Source organism: Zonotrichia leucophrys, chromosome Z, assembly GCF_028769735.1.
Source record: "Zonotrichia leucophrys gambelii isolate GWCS_2022_RI chromosome Z, RI_Zleu_2.0, whole genome shotgun sequence".
In the NCBI taxonomy this organism is placed as follows: Eukaryota; Metazoa; Chordata; class Aves; order Passeriformes; family Passerellidae; genus Zonotrichia; species Zonotrichia leucophrys.
In genome coordinates, this window is record NC_088200.1 from 14,971,028 (window position 1) to 14,990,842 (window position 19,815).

The 19,815-nt window shown below is 40.0% G+C and overlaps 1 protein-coding gene across 6 annotated transcripts in view; it reads left to right on the forward strand.

Annotated features, from left to right (window-relative positions):
* The first annotated feature begins 227 nt into the window (after positions 1–227).
* Positions 228–19,815, forward strand: part of PJA2 (praja ring finger ubiquitin ligase 2) — a 31,308-nt gene continuing 11,720 nt past the window's right edge. For 4 of the 6 annotated variants that reach the window (XR_010443065.1, XM_064735833.1, XM_064735836.1 and 1 more), the window contains exons 1-3: positions 260–450; positions 12,158–12,349; positions 15,977–16,988. Coding sequence is in view for 5 of the 6 variants with exons in the window: in XM_064735833.1 (XP_064591903.1) it covers positions 12,160–12,349; positions 15,977–16,988 (1,202 nt within the window). In the remaining variant the exon portion in view is untranslated. The other 2 variants (XM_064735834.1, XM_064735835.1) reach the window with 2 other exon arrangements.

Genomic DNA, 19,815 nt, shown 5'->3' on the forward strand with positions numbered 1-19,815 from the left:
AAGGCAGCGGTGAGAAGCGACAGTGAGGAGCAGCAGCCGAAGGCCCATCCGGGGCGCTCTAGGCGCGGCGTCCCTCACTGCCGGCCCGGCCCGGCCCGGGTCCTCGCCGCGCCCCGCCCCGGGCCCCACTCCTCATTCGGGATTGGTCGCCGCTCTCCGCCCTGGTTCCTGATTGGTCAGCGCGGGCGCTGCTGGCGGCGGGATTGGCCGCGGCAGAGGCGGCGGGCGGGAGGCGGTGGCAGGAGCGGGCGGGGTGAGTGCGGCCCCGGCCCCGGCCCCGGCCCGGCTCCGCAGGGCGCCCATAAAAAGGGGCGGGCGGGGGCCGGGGGTACCGGGTCGACTTGCACTGACCCGCTGGCGGTCGTGGTGACGGTCGTTTGTGCTGTGGAGCAGACGCCTTGCTCCTTCCCTCTGGGACGGGCCTGCTGCCGAGGGCGGGGGCCTCAGCCGGTGGGTCAGGAGGCACCGCGGGCGGGCCGTGGGGGCCCCGCGAGTGCCCGTCCGTGAGGGGCCGGGGCCGTTTGTGGGCGCGGGGCAGCCAGCGGGGCGCGCAGCGGCAGGGCAAACACGGGCAGGCCTTCGGGGGCAAAGGGCTTGCAATTAATTTCCTTTCTATGTTGCTGGTTTGGTTTGTTCTTGTTTGGTTGGGGATTTTTTGTGTTTTTTAATTTTTCTCCCACACCACCGCGGCGGTGAGTCAGTACCCCGGGGAAAGGGGAGATCCCGGCCTGGGGTCTGCGCTGTGCCATGCAAGCAGCCGCGGGTGTCAGGAGAGCCACTGGCAGAGTGACATTGCTGACATCGCTCCAGCGAGGTTGTGAAACACTCACACTTCTCTCTTTGCTTGAGGAGAGGATGTCCGAGCCAGCAGAGCAACCCTCAAACGCAGGGTCAGAGGGAACGTGCTGTGGGCCCAGAATCCAGTGGAGATTTGTCAGTGTCTTTTCTTCCGCACGAGTGAAGTTAATTAACCTGTAGTTACACTGCCCGGGATGGTTCTTGGCACCTGTAGGAAAGCACCTCCTGCTGCACCTCTGGAAGTTCTCTTGAATGCTCGTGGAGAGCAGTGTTGGCTATGGTGGAGCTGAGCGTTCTCAGGATGCCCTGACCTGCGCATGGGCTTTACTGTGTACTGCTCGTCAATTAGCACTGAAGCGTTTGGGTTCACAGCATGTCAATCTCCGTGGTGCACAGAAACTTAGGAAGTTTGTTCTAAGTTTAGAAGCTGTGTACTTTAGGGGATGTGTTTGAAAGCTTGTGTTTAGAGACTGTGTTTAGGTCCTTTTTCTATGCTGTAACATATTCAGCACATTTTTTTTCAGTGTAGTTCTTGATTTGCATTTGTCTGTGCACACAGTTAAGCAGTTTAGAAGAATGACTTTTGATTGGATTTTTGCCATACTATCTAGAAAAAAAATGTGTACTGTAGCAGTGAAGAATGGTGTCAGACTGTTAGTGTTCTCTTTAATGCAGAAATGAAGAATACAAACTTTATGGACTGAAATTTCATTTGGGAGAAGTATGCTTATTTAAAATTGTGTAAGCAAATGTACATAATAAAGTAGGTTTTCTTGTAGCTGAGTCAGCCTCTCACAGAATTTATTTTTCTCTCACTCACTAAGAAAGGAAGAAGTCTGGAAAAATGTTGTTCACAAAAATCTTTATTTTGAAGTTGCGTTAAAATGCAGGATGAGAAAACTTCTGTGAAATAGGCTTGTTTTTACAATTTCCTTTGCTGGTAGAGTGAATGGCAGTGTAGTAAGGTGCAAGAGTTCCTGACAGATCAAACCTCATCTAAATAAGAAATACTCATGAATTGTTGCCTTGTTAAGATAACTGATCCTAGGAAGATGCGTGCCTTTACAAGAGTAGTTTAGCATAGCAAGTGACAAACGCTGATAGGATGTACTGGATGACTTCCACAAACCCTGTAATGGATATTTGTTGCAAAAAGTTGGTCTGGCGTTGCTACCATTTTCACACAGTCATCTCCCTGGTGGCCCGTAGTACTTGTTGAGCTGTGTTTGTTTTGATTCTTGGATTCTTAGGAAGGCTTGAGTGAAACACAAAGTATTACTGTGTTGTACAGCAGTAGGGCTGTTTTTGGGGCAGACAGGTGGTTGTGGGATGAGTCACATTCATTTGGCATCTGAGGTAATTGGAGGTATGGATGTTGTTTGGAGCTGTGACCATATAACTTACCATTCTCTCAGGGCTTGTCCTAATAGTATTTTGAATAGTATTCAAAATACTATTAGGACAAGCCTTGAGAGATGAATTGTATCTCTCCATCATGTGAGAGTTTCCAGGGCCTGCACTTCCACCTTGGGATTCTTTTGTCATTTCTAGTTTGAAAAATATGGGGAGCAAATTGGTTTTGATTAGTTTAATTCGCTGATATGGTAAAAAGCCCCCTGCATTTTAGTGGCTATGTTTGTAAACCCAGTAGAGTCCACTTCAGTTGCAATGGTGCTTCAGCAATCCTTTATCTGTATGTTTATAGGTTCTAAAGGGCTACTTTGCATTTATTTCAGTTGGAAAATGTGTTTCAAGGCTTCAGTTACACTGTGAAATAAACACTCAAGTTAGAGAAACAACTTCAAATGTGGAATAAGCAGATAAACCCTGACTACTAGAGAAGGACAATGAGCCCGTGTCAGCCTTCTGTTCAGAGCATCCATGGACAGGGGGTACTGTGATTGTCCCTAAAGGACACACTCACCTGAAACAGTGTCTGGAACTTCAGCTTCTGTGGTTTTGATAGCCTGGACTCAAACAAAACTCACCATGCAGTTTATTAGGGGAATATCCTGAAGCTCTTGTAGTGGTGCTGTGCACGTTTAATTCAGGGGTGGCCTTTGAGTTGTCAAGGTGCAAAATGCAGTAATTCTTACAAGAGCCTAGGTTGTCATACAGGCCACACCTGGCTGTCTGTTTATGTGGAGCAGGGCAATGACTTATTTATATGGGAAATTGAGGTAATTATTGATGAGCTCGTGGTAATGAGTGCAATACTGTGCTAGGATGACAGAGTGGATGGTCATGTAAATTGCTAAATGCTCATGTGTTGTGATGGGAAAAATACTTATAAATTCTGCTGCCGATGGCATTAATCATTCTGAGTAGTTTTAAAACAACTTTTCAAATTTTATTAATTTACAGTGTGATGTTTTTATACTAAATCCTTATGTTGCATTTCAGGTAACTAAATATGTGAGTGTTGAAGCAGAGAGAATTTCATGTGGCATGTGTCTGTGTGTCCTTAAAATTTTTTAAAACGGAACCTCAGAAGTTTGTGGTTCACATTCTGAAGTCCCCTGTGATTTTTATGTATTGCTGTAACATCATCAATATCTCTCTGCTAGGAGCAAAGCAGGGAAAAGAAAACTCAAGATCATAACAAATTTGAGATTTAAATTATGCCGTTAGTCGATACTGTAGAAAAGTGTAATACAGAGAAGTGATTGTGAGGGTAGATTGTGGATTATTTCTTAGGAGATTAGTGATAATTGGTATACCAAAGTGTCCTATCATGTCAGCTTAGTGTCAGAATGTTCCAAAACATTCAAGAGAGATTTCCCTGACCCAGGTGCTTTTAAACAGTAGCAAAATCTGCCTTTAGTTTTGGTGGTGCTATAGTCAACTTCATATGTTAACTAGATCTTTATTCATTATGTGTCTGGTGAATCAGATATTTATTATTTGGAGCTTAAAAAAATTGTGGTGTAGGGTTCTGAGAGTACTGTCAGGATCCTGCAGCAGTATTTTTGAGGCCTAAAATTTGGCTCCTAGGTAATGGATCTGTAGTATGCTTACATGATTGTAATAAAGTGCTTTAAGTGCAAAGTAGTGTCTTTTAAAAGGAGATTACAAAAAAAAAAGTGCTTATACCACACCAAGTAAACCCAGTGCAATTTCATACAGCATATTAATTGTGTAACCTTTTAAACATTTTTGAAAAGAGAAGAAGTGTAAAAGTAATAAAAATTAATTGTGATTTATCTTCTGTGTGAAAACAAGCAAATAGTTATAGGTAGTCACATTTGGAGGGAAAAACTCACAGATTTTCCACTCCATCCAAAAGTAGGACTGTGATTCCAGCCTGGGGGCAGAATAAATATCTGAAATTCTGGAGCTTTGGTTAGGGAAATTACTGTGGAGCTGGTAAGGACCTCAAACTTGTCAGGCTTTCCTCTTTCCCAGCCCTTCCTCCCAGTGATTCTTCACCCGGTGTTTGTTTGTTTGAATACTTTTCTTTGGGCCGTGTTTCAGATGGATATTTTTCAGCCTCCCCAGACAATCTGTTTGAGGGATACAATATCCTTACTGGTAGAAACATTTCCCTTGTGTCATTTCCATGTGTTGTTTCTATGTGTCAGGGAAAACAGTGATCTTTTTCGAAGCACGGTGTTTTAAAACTATATGCAGAGCATAAGCTCTGATTTACATTGTTGGTCAGGATACAAGTGTTACTTTTCCTGTCCTGTAGTTTTCACTCTAATGCAGCTCTGTGTGTTGCTATTTGCCAAAACAGAGGGAGGCAATGATTTGACTTCTGTCTATTGTGGTCCTCTGTAATCCTCCACTGCCCTTCTGCTTAGCTGAACATTGCCAGTTGTTCCCCCTTTAGTAATTCCCTCAGTTGTTTTATCCTACTTGACACTAATCTCTCATGCTTCTCTTTTTGAGAATGATTTTACTTCTTCACAGGTTTATTGGAATCACTTCAGATTCTGTTTCATGACACTTCAGGTGAACGCTCCTGTCTGTTGATTGGATCAGAGGCTTTTGTTACCCTTGAATCCAAGATAAAGAATTAAGTTTATGAAAGAAGAAGAGTTTGAAGTGCTCACTGTTCTTCAGGGGAAAAAACAAAACCAACAACAAAGCAAAACACCTCTAAACTTTGAAAAAAGGTTTAAAAGTTGCTTTTACTGCTTCTGATAATGAATAAGCTTTGATTACATGTTTTAGGTTCATTTTGCATTAATAAAGACAGTTATATAAGATGATAGCAATGCAAAAACACATTTTCTGGTCTTCTAGTCTGATGAATTGTATCTCTCCATCATGTAAGAGTTTCCAGGGCGGGCCTGCACTTCCACCTTGGGATTCTTTTGTCATTTCTAGTTGCTGTGTTTATCAGGAGGAAAGGAAGTGTTTTGGGGTCATCTGCACTGACAAAAGTAAAAGTGTAGACAAGTCTTTTCATTTTGTTGATTATTCGCTTCTATTTGAAGTGTTTCACCTCCAGAGACATGCTTCCTCCTCTGGGAAGTTTATAATCAGAACTTAAAAAGAATACGAGATGTGAAAGTCATAAGAAGAGAGGAGAGATATGGAGGTGGGGGGTTAGTGTTTCAGTTTCTGTATGTCTTCCGACAAGTAGCAGGTAAAAATCACTACTTCTGCACTCTTAGTTTAGTACACCTACGTAGAATACAAAAACTTGTGATATTGGGGAAGGAGGGAGATAAGAAAGTTTGCCTGATGATTAGCAGCACATAATAGTGTTCTGTATTATCAGAATAGATTGCTACAGGGACCACTGGTGAAGTTAGGCTTTTTATTCTCAAAGTTGTAATGTTACCTTTCTATGGGAGGATGGGGCTTGCTGTTACTTGGTTAGTACCTGGCATACATTGTCCTCATCTTTAAAAGCTTTTAGTACTGCAGTTGCTTAATCTTCCCTCTTGAGATTTAATGTGTAATTTCTGGTGAAGCTATTAGTTAGGATAAAAGCTGTAAAACTGATTATTACAGTGGTAAGACAAAGCTGTCAGTTTATCAGATCAAACAGAGGATTGAGGATTTTCATCGGGGGAATGAAAATGATGCATTCAAACCATTTACAGTAATGTGTAAGAAAGTAAAGACAACTGGGCTGAAGTCAGAGCAAGTCAGTATAAAAAACCTGGAAATAATGCAGGAGTTGTATATAGCACTGAAGCAGATAGACCCTCAGAAAATGGTGTAAAATCAGTACTGGAATGGCTCAGTTCTACCACCTGAGCTGTGCTAATGCAACAGCCTGCTGAGCTTCTTAAAAATGAAGACAGACTCTCAAAGAAAAAGATCTGGCAAAGCTGAGTCAGTTAATTCAGGCTGCTTTAGAGCTTGACAGCCAACCATTGCAGTGACACCTGAAGCTGCATCAGAGCAAGCCACCCGAACTCTGGTTCCTTGGCTGAAGTCAGCAGATCACAAACATCAGCCTAGGAGAATTCTGTGCTCTTGTGTTGGTCAGAAGAGCCTGGATGAAAGGAGCTGTTCAGGATCTTCAGCTGTAGGAAGATGTTTAAGGACAGAAAGGAAGTGCCTCAAGTTGGTTGTTTGTAGCAACCTGCCCATTCAGACACCTCTGTATGGAAGGTGATGGCTGGGCTCCACTTATTAAGGGAGTTCTGGACTTGAAGAATTTTTGTGTCTGCTTTGTGACTTGTCCTGTGAATATATCCAATGCATTTCTTTTAGAGCAACCACTGATACTTTCATGTATACACTTAATTCACTCTTGTTTGTATAGTGGCAGCACTTGCTCCATTTCAAGTCTGGCAAATTTTTTTCGTAATTTGGGTAGAGTTGTGAATTGTTTATGATGTTTATAGGAGGTCTTTATTGAGATTGGGAGTATACAGACAATGTCCAAAATAGTAATCAACTTCTTTCTTTTAGCCTTCATGTTGACTAATGCTTTGGTAAATGCAGAAATTTAATTATTTGTAAAATTAATAGTAATATGTGTAATATTAATAGACTGTCATAATTCAGAACTTCAGTTTTGCATTTATGGCACAAATTGCACGCAAAACTGCAGGCTTTTAGGGAAATGCAAAACAGAAACCATTTAGTATTTAATTGACAGGAAGCTGCTTGTTATTTGCTGGTGATCTTTTGCCTCTTTTGGGAAGAGTTTCAGATCAGTATCAGAATATTTTGATACGATCAGGAGTTTTGGAGGTCTATTTTTTTAAAATGTAATGTGAGAGGTAAAAAAATACAACTAAACAATATTCTAATTTAAAATTAAATCAGTAGTGGACCAGCCTGACAGCTTATTGAATTTGGGCTACAGGCTACTTGCAGCCTCAGGCAGTGAGACGGAACTAGATTGAGTAAAAAAAATTGACTTAGTGGAATCTGTAGCTCAAAGGAGAGTTTGAAATGACCTGTAAGGCTGATGAAAAGACAATGCCTGGATAGCATGTCCCTGAAGTATATTCCGTTTGTCAATGTACTTGCAGCTGAGCTGATACTGCTTATGAAAATAATTGCTGCTGTGCTCTCAAATATCCTAGTGAGGAGACTTAAGTCATTTCTAAACCAGAGAGTTTGAGGAAGGAAGGTTAAATGGATTGTATCCATAAGAAAAATATTTGATTTTTGCTTATCATCCAGTATAAAGTTTTAAGCTGTGATAGAACTGAATTTCTACACGAGAGTTTGCATGGGATAATGCTCTGTATGTTCAACTGAAAACAGTGTTGATAACACAGGGATGTTTCTGTAATTGCTAGCTGAGCCCTTTTCTGCTTCTCACTCCACCTTTGAGGAGGTTGGGGGTGCACAAGGACTGGAGGGGACACAGCCAGGGCAGTTGACCCCAACTGACCAGAGGGTTATTCGAGACCATTTGGCATCACGCTCAGCTGGTAGGGGAGGAAGGCTGGCCAGGCTGCTGTGGCTTTGTAACTGTCTGAGCATTGTTGGGTTGCTGGTGAGCAATTAGGGGTTATTTGTGTTGTTTCCTTGCTTTTATGTTTTTGTCTTCTTATTTATTGTTTCCCTAAAAAACCCCAAATTCCAAAACACCCCTTTATCACAGCCTGTGGGCTTTTTCACTTTTACCCTTCTTAGACTCTCTCCATATCGACTGGATTGGAGAGTGAGTGAGCACCTGTGTGGTGCTTAGCTGCCTACTGGGGTTAGTCTCTGGTATATATGGTTTTCTGAGGCTGAGATTAATATCAGACCACAAAGTAAATTTTAACTGAATATTCTTTGCTTTGAGTATTAATCTGCTAGTGTATGTAGTCTGAAGCTTGTAAGCATTGTAAAACATTTAAATAATTTCAGTGTTAATCTGCCCATAGAGGCAAGAGAAGGAAATTGTGACAGTAGAATGTTGTTTCACTTATTTAAATTGAAATATTCCTCTCATTTTTGGGATTATTGTGTGCCTTCGTTCTGTTAACTGAAATGAAGTAATCTGTTTGCAATCCTGAGCACTGGTGAAAATTCTCCATTCTAATTATTTTCTTTTTTTAGTTCATCTGCACTTATAAGCTTTCAATACCTGCAGGGAAGAAAGAGATGTAGAATACTGGTTCCATGTAAAAAATTTGGATAATGCAGTTTTAAAGAATTTGAATACTTTTCCTGCAACATGTATTTGTATTGATCAGAGCTGTGATTTCATTATGATTCAGAAATAGTCAGTTATGGGGGAGGTTGGTTTTAAGTTTTACCCATTTGACAGCCAAATGAATTCATATACTTCTGGGAATAAATGCAGATGTATTTTTTTAAGATGGTAACCTAGAAAACAGTAATCATGTCAGTTTAACATGCATTCCCTTTTAAAACTTTGAATGTGAAATCCTGTTGTTGCCTTGTAGGAGAAAATATTTTCTGTAATTCATGGATATAAGAGAAAAAATGAGCAATTGTGGAGGATAAAGGATTTCTGTTTATTTCTATGTCAAGTGTTGAGATTGGGTCCAGAATGTGCATGCAAGTTTTTTTTACAAATGCTAGGAAAATCTGAGGAACATTTTAAAAAATTATTTGTTAAAAAATTGCAAGTATAGTTCTTAGAAGTATTTGAGGTTAACTTCACATTTCTTGGGGAAAAAAAAAAAAAAAAGCTGGTTAAGCTAGTTAAATACTTCCTGCAGCAGAAGGGCAAACTCGGAACTGTTTCCTTCCAGCTTCTTGCCCAATCCCCTCTGGGCCCCTCAACCACATTCTGCCAAGCCTTTTCCTTCTGTGTAGTAGGCCTACTGTAAGAAGTCCCTCTCCAGCTCTCTTCTGGCCCCACGTTAGGTACTGGAAGGTTGCTGTAAGGTCCTCTTGGAGCCTTCTCCAGGCAGAACAGCCCCAGCTCTCTCAGCCTATCTTCATGGGAGCCGTGCTCTAGCCTCAGATCACCTTCATGGCTCTCAGTCATGCACTCCTGGACTCAAGAGAGCTGCTGCTCTTGTCACTAGTGCACAGGATGTGATGGAGTTGAGGAGATAGGAGGGAACAAAAGGTAACGGAGAGGAGAGGAAAGGGAGGTGACCAGGTTTCGGTGGTCAGGAGGACAGGATCCTGCCAGCGTCCATCTGAGCAGGAAATTCCAGTCCTACATGTAGCTCTGTAAATCGGTTTGAGATTTTTTTTTAATGTAGTATTGTGGTCAAGAACATGGATGATTTCTGTAACTTAAGTTACAGTGCTACATTGTGAACACTTGAAGGCATGCATCTACTCTAATCTTGAACACTTACATCTGGAAAAAGGGATTTTTTTTTCCTTTTTTAAAATCTGTGGAAGAGGACAAGTTGGTTAGGATTTGGTCTAGATTCTGAGACTTTCTAGATTCTGCTACAGCCTATAATTTGCTGTCACTAGGGAATGGTGTCCTTAGTGCAGTGTTGGTAGAAGTAGAGGAAGCCCACCACTCTGTCAGTGATTAAGGCAGCGCCTGTTAAAGGCTGTGTTTGTGAACTGTGCATTTTATGAGACAATCACTCCCATTTTTTAATCAGTGCTAGTAATCCAAAATGCTTTCCTGTTCATGATCCTTTTGAGGAATTGGGGTGACTCTAGTAATGCTCTGGAAGTATGGAGATGTGTGTAAAAACATCTTCAGCCAGAGATGTGAATAATTATTATGTTTTCCCTATACCTTAGTTATTTATTCACTAGTGTGTTGCTTCTCTAAAACTGGTCAGTTTTTGCAGAAATACATCTTGTCAGGAACTATTGGGTGTGCTTTGAACAGGTCTAATGAACAGACCTTCTGAAGCACTACCCACTCCTTAGGTTGAGTAGAAATGGAAGAAATACCTGAGAGAGGATATTGTTTCACAACTTCATTGTGTGAAGGATTTCTTGTAAATTTGTTTCTGCATTCATGTGGCTAAATGCTGCTGAGTTTAAGCATGTAGGTAAATAAGTTCATGCCTCCATCTCTTATTTTTTAGATGTTTTGTATTTAGGTAGAAGTTAGCCTCTCCTGAAAACCAAATGTGACAACCATACCTCCAGTAAGTGGTGAAAACTTACATTGTCTTGATCCAGTAAGTCTTTCTCAGGACAGAAGAATAATAACTGCCTGCTCTATCTTCTAGAAACAACTGAATACATGATGAGGGACGCGGTATGCGAGAGCATTATTTTTAACAAAAAATGTATTGCATTAAATTTTAATGTTGTCAACATCAGTTTTTTAAAAATGAAACACTTGCATTCAGAGAGCTTGACTCTGTTGAGTGGACATCTGGTTTTGAACAATACCAATGTTTTAGAGAACAAAATGAAATTGAGTTGTGCAATTTTGTTGTATTTTTACCTTGTTTATTTCAACCACTTGTTTGAGAACAGATTTCTGCATTGCTACTCTGATTTACTAATTTAACTATTAGATTTTATTATGCAGATTTGGATGTGGCTGCTAGTCAGCTCCTTCTGGCAGTCTGCTGATCAACCATGTTTTAATGAAGGGAAATTTAAGAATTGTCAGAGCTTGGTTGAAAATAAATAACTTGCTGATTGACTTAATAAAAATATTAACTACTGGCTGACTAGATAGGAAAATGAATTGTCAGTCCTGTTATTTCTTGCATTAGTTGCCAGGATTTTTGTTTTGCAAAGACACCAGAGTTTTCACCTTTCTAAAGATTGCAAGAATGGCATAGTTAATAACAAAACAAACATTTTAGGTTCTGGTTTTTAATGTAGGATGGGCAGGTCTGGACAAATACTCAAAAATATTTCCAGAGAAAATTATGTGTAATCAAACTACATAGAGCTTCATAGATGAATGAGGAAAAAAAGGCCTCAGATACTTGCTATTTTTTTTTCTTCCAAGGTTCAATCTCTTTCATATGTCTCTGCCCATAGACACTCTTTGTAAGTGTAACGAAGAGATTAGTTGCACAGCCAGGAAATAAAAAAATCTTTCATATTTTTCTGAAGTTTATAATACTCTATATTAATGGCTGCAAGTTTAATCTTCCTTGTCTTTAATGTTAACTTTTTAATTTGGTGAGTTTCAAGAACAGAAACTTTTTAATTCTGTATCTACTAAAGATTTAAAGTAACTTAGAGGCACACAAAGAAGTCACTGTATAACTGAAATAGTGAACTTCTAATTGTATTTGTACAAGCAACAGCTTTGACATGAACCCTTGTGTTAGATTATTAATCCTGATAATACTGCTGTATTAAAATCTCTCTTTATTACAATATTGGCAGCCTTTTTCCACCATTTCTCAAGTTCATTTTTACTCCTTATCCTGTATTTTCTTGGTAAAAGCTGTAAGTTTCATTAACATGAAAAACTGCTGCAAGAAGAAGCAGAATGTGGGCAATGCTTTGTATGGCCACATCTGAACATACTACCTCTAGCAGTAAGAATAAAGACTTTTCCCTGGGACTTTCATTTTAGAAGATGTGATTTGATTAATTATACTTTTCCAGACACAAAGATAAGCTAGCTAGAGCTGCTTGAATTGTGCTGTATTACCTAAAGGACTTTTCAGTGTAGTGCTTGCAAATCTTTTCTGCAAGCTGATTTATGTGTTGCGTCAGATTTATTAACAGAGTGGAAAAAAAAAAAAAGCTGGGACGTCCGGGATGGATTTTTAAAAAACCAAATTATTAAGTCTCTGTTATGTACTAAAAACATGTTAAGATGGGGATACAATCAGTTTTTGTCAATATTATTCAGTGTAGATGAAAACTCAGTTACATGCTTTCATAATATATGGGCCCAGAGCACTCTATGTTCTTAATAATCATATTGTAAATGAAGCTTAAGACTTTAGAGAAATAGAAAATTCCTTGATAGAAAAGTCTATCAAACTTCTAGGGGAGAGAGGAACTGCAAAGACATATTGTTGTTTAACAAGTATCTCTGTCTTTTTCTTTCCTCCATAATCTTGTGTAGCAATGGGCCAAGGACTTGGCAGATATGCCTGGCCCAAACCTGCAGGAGCATATCAGACTTTTACAGGTGGAAGAAGACATTCCTTTGTTGGGTTTAGACCGTTTTTGAATAATCAAGACATAGATGGACATCAACAGAACGACGACTGCAAACAATTAGAATTGGAAGATGTTCAGAAAGAGAATTCTTTATGTATGTACATATCTTTGTGTATGTGCCATTTTGTTGCAAACTGGGATGCTTGGGGCTGGAGGAGAAAGGCACACTGAGAGCCAGTAGCTCATGTTATTGAGCCACTTAAATAACATGAAAAGTACATTTCCTGTGTCTTTAATTTGCTTTTATACTAAATTTCATTCTATAAAATATAAGTAATCTAATAAATCTGTATTAAGCTATGTAGTTTTACTTGAAGAACATTCATAATGAGTTAATACATTCTAATAAACTAGAAAACAATAACATTGTTTAGTTCAAAATATTTTGTCTCGATTAAAATTAAATTCACATTAAAATAAAATTCACATTTGGGAGAAAATGCCTATTCTAACATTCTGTTTAGAATGAGGCTGTGAAATATTTTATGCATCATGAACCAGGTTGTTCTCTTTGTCAACCATAGTGAAAATTAGTTTAAGCCTCTAAAACATCTTTAAAAATTACTCTTTTTTTTTGTGTATACCAGTTAGACCACTTTCTTTGCTTGTTTAATGCATATTGGATGTTAGTATTTACCAAAATGCCTTCTGTCACATTAGCATCTGAATAATAATTTAATAGAGGAATACAGAATGCCTTCTTGGATTAGAAATATGGACCCATTTATTTGTCTGAGGTTTTCAGCTTAAAAAACCTTATTTGATATAGCTTTAGATCTTCAAAAGTGCCTGGGGGGAAAGGACTTGGGGGTACTTCTCAACACTGGCTGAGTATGAGCCATCAGTGTGCCCAGGTGGGCAAGGACACCTGGCCTGTTTCAGCAATAGTGTGGCACCAGGGCAGTGACAATCCCCTGTGCTGGGCACTGGTTAGGTTACAGCTCACGTGGTGTGTCCAGTTCCGGGCCCCACAGTGCAGGAAGGACATTGAGGGGCTGGAATGTGTCCAGAGAAGGGCAGCAGGGCTGGGGAAGGGTCTGGAGTACAAGTCAAATGAAGAGCAGCTGAGGGAGCTGGGGGTGTTCAGCCTGAAGAAAAGGAGGTTTGAGGGACCTTTCTGCTCTGTGCAAATGCCTGAGTGGAGGCTGGAGTGAGGCAGGTGTGCTTCTTTCTTTCCCAATAACAAGTGATGGAATAAGAAAAAATTACTTCAGATTGCGCCAGAGGAGGTTTAATTGGCTGTTAGGGAAAATATATTTACCAGAGGGTTTGCCGGTCATTGAAAGAGGCTGCCCAGAAAAGTGGCAGTTGTCAGTTCTTGGTGGTCCTTAAAAGGTGTGCATACATAGTCTAATGGTGGACTTGGCAGTGTTAGATTTATGGTTGCACTTGATACCTTAGTGGTCTTTTCCAGCATAAGTGATTTTATTGCTCTACAACGTAACTTTTTTCCCCCTCCTTCCCTTATAGACTATTTTGAAACTGCTTTCTTATTCTAATTTTTTTTTCTTTTTAAATGATAATGGTATAGTGCTGTTTTAGCTTTGTATTCAAGGGGGTTTTAATTTGTTGTAATTGAAGTGCGTTTACTGTTGTCCATGCTTCATACATTTTCTATACTTTCATCTATTGCCTGTAAGGCAGTGTTGAGTCTGGAATCGCGTCTCTATATAATGCTACCACATTTCTTTTTTCAGTTACACAGAGATGCATGCAGTTATTTTGTGGATCATTAGATATATGCAGCTTAAGGGTGTATTATTTCCCTGTTCCCAAGTTGCTTTGTATGTAAATTAGTTTAATAACCAAATGCCTTTCCTTTACATGTGTTTGTGTGTATATTGCAACTCTTCAAATTTATCTTACAGAACCATTTTGAATTGATTTACTTTCTTTGTCTCCACTAGGCTACATTTTTCCCCATCTGCTATTATATTTGGGTGGGTAGGTATTACATAAAATGCTGCATATTTTCTGAATTAGAGGGTGCTCACAAGCATCATTGAGTCCAATTCCTGGCTATAGGACACCCCCAAGAATCACTCTGTGGTGCCCGAGAGCATTGTCCAAACACTTCTTGCCCTCGGTCAGGCTGGTGCTGTGACCACTGCCTTGGGGAGTCTGTTCCAATGCCCAAACACCCTCTGGGGCAAGAGCCTTTACCTGATGCCAAGCATAAACCTCCTCTGACGCAAGTTCAGGCCATTCCCTTGCATTCTGTCATTGTGTTTTCCAGAGAAGAGATCAGAGTCTGCCCCTCCTCTTCCTCTCTGGGGTTCTTGAAGACCCCAGTGAGATCTCCCCTCAGTTTCCTCTTCTCCAAGATGAGCAGACCAAGTGACCTCAGCTGCTCCTTGTGTGTCTTCCCCCCATTGGTTCTTCACCATCTTCTTGGCCCTCCTTTAGACATTGTCTAATATCTTTGTATCTTATGTGGTGGTACCCAAAACTGCCCCCAGCACCTTACATGAGGCTGCCCCAGAGCAGAGTGGGGCAATCCCAGCTGGTGATGCTGGGCCTGATGCCCCCAGGACAGGATTGACCCTCCTGGCTGCCAGGGAACTGCTTACATACATTGAGCTGTCACCAGTCTCTACTTGGGTCATGAGACCCTCTGTTATCAAGCAATAAATCAAGGAGGGCACTTCTCCCAATTGGCCCCTTTAGTACCTGCACCATGAAGTTACCGTCCAGGTGCTTTAGGAATCTAAGAAACTGTAGAAGATGAGTAGGAGGAGGTACTATTTACAATATTAAAAATGTGACTGGATTTGATCCATAGTAACTTAATATATGTGACTCTGCTTGAGCAGGAGGAATGGAGTAGATGATCTCTAGAGGGGCCTGCCTACCAGCCTTGGCTCATAGCAATTTTGTGGAGGAGCTTCAAGATTCTAATTAGATACCGTATTATTTCCTAGAAGCCAGACTTCTAGTGCTGAGGGGCATAGCTCTCATAAGATTCCAGTGCCAGGAATTCACCTACCTAGTAATGGAGCCTCATCTAATGATTTAGATGAGATTTTGGACAAAAAAGTCTGGACTATTGTTAGGAGTTCAAAAATTACTTGAAAAGTATTGACTTTGTGGTAGCAGTAGTATAGATGTTTTTGCCTTCTTTAACTCTTGCTGCTAGATTTGATGTTTATTGTCCCTCTATGCAAGAGATGTTCAAGTGTAATATAAGTAAAATGCATTTGTGATGAAGCGGCTATTACCTGTAATACCACATTCAACCCTGCTATTTTCTTCTTAAAAGGAGTTGCACTCAAAGATGCAGGTAAAAATTACAGTTATTTTAGTATGTAATTTATAGTAGCAATAAGTGGCTTTATCTAAGTGTGGCAGAAGGCACAATTTAGCCAGTTAATGAATGGATAATCCAGTATGGAGAGAAGTGTTCTTTCAGTTTTCCTGTTATCTTATAATTCCCTTTTATATAAACAATGTAAAAATTCTGCTTGTGTATGTGTTCCTTTAATACTTTTTTCCCTATCACATCTGTAGTTGGAATTGTATAATTTAGATCTATTTCTGTAGGCTTAGTTTGTATAAATGAGAAAGTAAATATATTACTGAAGAATGAGTGCATCTCTGAGAAATGTTTCTATAACTTTGTACGGCAGTCCTAGTAAATTATCCCTTCTTTTTAAATGAGCAGTTGTTGTAGACAAGAATATTTCTGTTGGTTTTGGTTATTCTGGTGCATTCTTTCTTACAGCTTTCTCTGAAGATTCTAGTCCATTTGTTCAAGTTTCTGAGCCTTTGTCAAAAGATGCTGGCACTAGAGAACCTGTTTGCCAAAGTGCATCAAGCCAAACATCACCATTTTCTGTATTCTCTTATGACTTAGAAGGCAACCAAACCTCACGGGACCTGATGAATCCTTATGAAAAATCTGAGGACGCTGCAGAATACACATCTGGAGGGCATAATGATTTGAATGGTAAAAATGGAATTGCTTTTGTAAACATTGACTCTTATGAGCCAGATAGCAGTGATGGAGAGGAAGAGGATGGTCTAGACAAATTTTCTTGGATAAGAGAAGCAGCAGGTCTAATTCAGGGAAGACTAGATAACATACTTTCTCAGTGTCAAAAAGACATGGAGTCTATTAATGACTTAGAATCCCGACTCTCTGCTTTCAACCACAGTGTTTATAAAGAAAGTTGTGAAGAAGCAGGACCAATACCTTTGGCATGTCCAAACAATAAGAGACCTAAATCTGCTGAAGATGAAGCTACACCAAAAATTAGCCTGGGTGATGACAGTTATGAAGCACAGCAGATAAAACACATAGTGGATGTAGGAATTGGAACCCCTGTATCAGCTGCTGATGTGTTAAACATCTGTGATGGAGACTCTGACCAAGAAAATTCATCTGAACTAGTAGTGAGACCTAAAATTAGAAAACAAAATACTGCTAAACAACTGGAGAGAGAAAAACATCTCCCTAGTGATGATGAAGAGGAAAATGTTTCCTGGAGGAGAATTGGAACTGCTGATGTCCTGCAGTGCCATCCTGAGTGCCCCTTGAGAGGTGGCAAAGATGAGATGAGTTCTGGTATGTTCTTTCTCTCAAAAATGCGCACTCATCAAAAGAACATAGAAATAGACTTAAGAAGAAATGCACTAACTCGAGAGCAAAACAATGTTCTAAGTGACAGTGCTTTTTGGAATGAGTTTGAAGACCACAACACACATTACTTAATGTCCCATAAAGATGATGACAGGTAAATGTTTTATTTTTGTATCTGTTTTAGTACTGAATCTTTTGTGCAAATGTGTGAAACTGAACAATATGTTAGCAGATGAGACATAAAAACTTAAGACATTTCAGAATATGATCAGATAACAAGATGCCAACTTTTCCTTTCAGTTATCCTTCACTCTTCTGGTAATGTAAAAAGCCTTTCTTTATGTCTGCAGTCAGAGCATCTTATCACTGAGGAATATTACTTGTTTATTTTTATTTCCTTTTTACTGAGCAGATAGAGAGTAAAGACTGGGAGACTTGTTCAGCTTTGAAAGTTTCTTTTTAGGCTTACTCTTCAGAATTAGTTTTTTGCTTCCAAATCTCAGTATTCTACATGGCAGCCTATTTGTTATTGTCTCTTTTGAAAGAAATTGTTCTTCCTTGTAATATCTGAAGAATAACTTGATAGGGTGTTTTAATCCCATTTTAATGAAAATTCTTCAGACTACTAGGTGTTTCCAAAGTAACTATTAATTATGACAGTTTTAGATTTACAAATTGCTCCAACGTTGACACGAGAAGCAGTGTTCAGGTTTCTCCTGCTTTGAGCTCTTCAGCTGTCCTGGTTTAGGGCATATTTTCAAGGAAACTCCAAAAGTGGTCTCTCTAGAAAGCAGATCCAAGTGGCCCTGCCCCCAACTGATTCGGGAAAATATTTCCTTAGAGAAAAGTGAAAAAACTGTTTATTTAACAAGAAAAGTATTCACAAGAATAAAAAATGAAAAAAATATTAAAATTCAGAGAGTCCTTGTTGTGGAGTGTAACTTGGCTCCCCCAGTCTCTTAGTCCCTCCAGCACTGGAACGCAGCATCCCGGTCTCCGACAGGTGCGAGCTCCTGGTGTTTTTCTGGGTTTTGAGTCCAGAGCAGGTTTGAACAGTTCCAAGAAAAAGAAAAACCACATTCCAGGGAACTTCTCTGCCTTAGCTAGCTAAAAACTAACTAAAAGCAAAGGAGAGCTCTGTCCCGCTGTCCGTCCATGCCACAGAGAACACAGTCCAGGAGCAGGAATGTGGAGGAGTGAATGCAGTGCCTGAAAACAAAGTGCGCGCTTCTTCTCTCCCCCCTTCACTCTCTGGAACGAGTCTCAAAGGTGCAAAACTTAACATCAAGCATAAACAGAACAGATGATTGGGGATGCAAGCACCATACAATCACCCTAAGACATCATCCAAAAGACAAAATAATTTGGATAAACCTTATGTTGATTAACTTCTATTCATAAAATGTTAGCTTAGAACTCTTCACTATTAATTGGAATTATATAACTGAGCTATTTGAGGGTAAAAATATTTCTAACCTTATGAGATGTAGTAGTGTTTGTGATGGCTTTTTTCCCTCTTTTTCTTGCAGTTTGCTTTCATCTTGTTGATTCTGTTCCCACTTCACAAGACATGTCTTCTGGATCTTGATGTGGTTGTCTGTTGATGTACATGTGCTTGTTATTCATAAGCTAACCTGCTTTGTAGATTGTATGTCCTGTATTTTTGTAGAGAGAAAAGCATGAAAATTAATTAGCGTAAAATCTTGTCTTTAAAGCTTAGAAGTTGCAGAGTTTTAAGTTGCCCCTAGTGAGGCACACTGGGGTACTGTGTTCATTTTTGGTTTCCACAGTTGTAGAAAGATAAGGAGCTACTGAAGAGGGTCCAGTGGAGGCTGCAGAGATGATGAAGGGTCTGGGGCATCTCTCTTATGAGGAGAGGTGGGATCTGGGTCTGTTTAGTCTGGAGAAGACTGAGAGGGGATCTCACTAATGCAAGTAAATAGCTCCAAGGTGGGTGCCAGGAGAATGAAGCCAGACTCCCTTCAGTGGTGCCCAGTGACAGGACAAGGAGTTATAGCAATAAACTAAAACACAAGAAGTTCTACCCCAGCAAGAAGAACTTTAGGTTGAGGGTGGCAAAGCACCGGAACAGGTAGCCCAGAGAAGTCATGGAGTCTCCCTTTCTGAAGACATTCCAAACCCACCTGAGACCATTCCTGTGTCCCAGATTGGACTGCAGAAAGGTTGGATGGTAGGGTGGCAAAAGAGTTGGACTGGATGGTCTTCAAAGGTCCCTTCCAACCCTGACAATTCTGTGATTCTTAATAAAGGTACTTGCAAATGAATCCATCACTTCCTTGTAAGGTTTGCTTTTCAAAAATTTTGATTAATGCATAGTCTTCTCCCTTTTTGAAATGCTGCTGCTAGAAAATTAAAATGCCATGAAGGAAGTGTAATGTATTCTACAATTGTAATTTTGGCTTCCATGAAGCACAGTGATGAGTTATTGTAGCACGTCAAAAAGAAACATGGGTTGATTATTAGAAATGTTCTTGATGATGACAGTAACTCTACCAGTAAATAGGAATCATGTATTTTTAACTTAGAATCCCCATAATTTATGTTCTAAAACCTAAAAATACTTATGTTTATGAAATAAGTTGTCAGTTAGTCTGTACAAAGAAGTAATATGATCACTCTTGAAAGGTGAAGTTTTATGTTTAAAGATTTAAACTATATTTTATATTCATGCAGAGCTGCATGAAAAGCTACATACACGTCAAACTGCATCCTTCAGGTCCGTTTTAGCTTATTCCCAACCCAAGGAGAAATTCACCTTTTGATTGCTACAGTGTGGGCCTCCACCTCACGTTTTCACTTCGAGGAGGTGCACAGCTTTTGTGGTGTTAGCATGTGGAAGCTGTGTGGGAAGGAGAAAGTCTTGCATGTTTCTCAGAACCATGTATGTTCAAAGGGTGGTGGAAGGTCCCAGGGCAGGGTTGGAGGGAGGAGGATCATATCCATTAGCTCCATCCATTTAA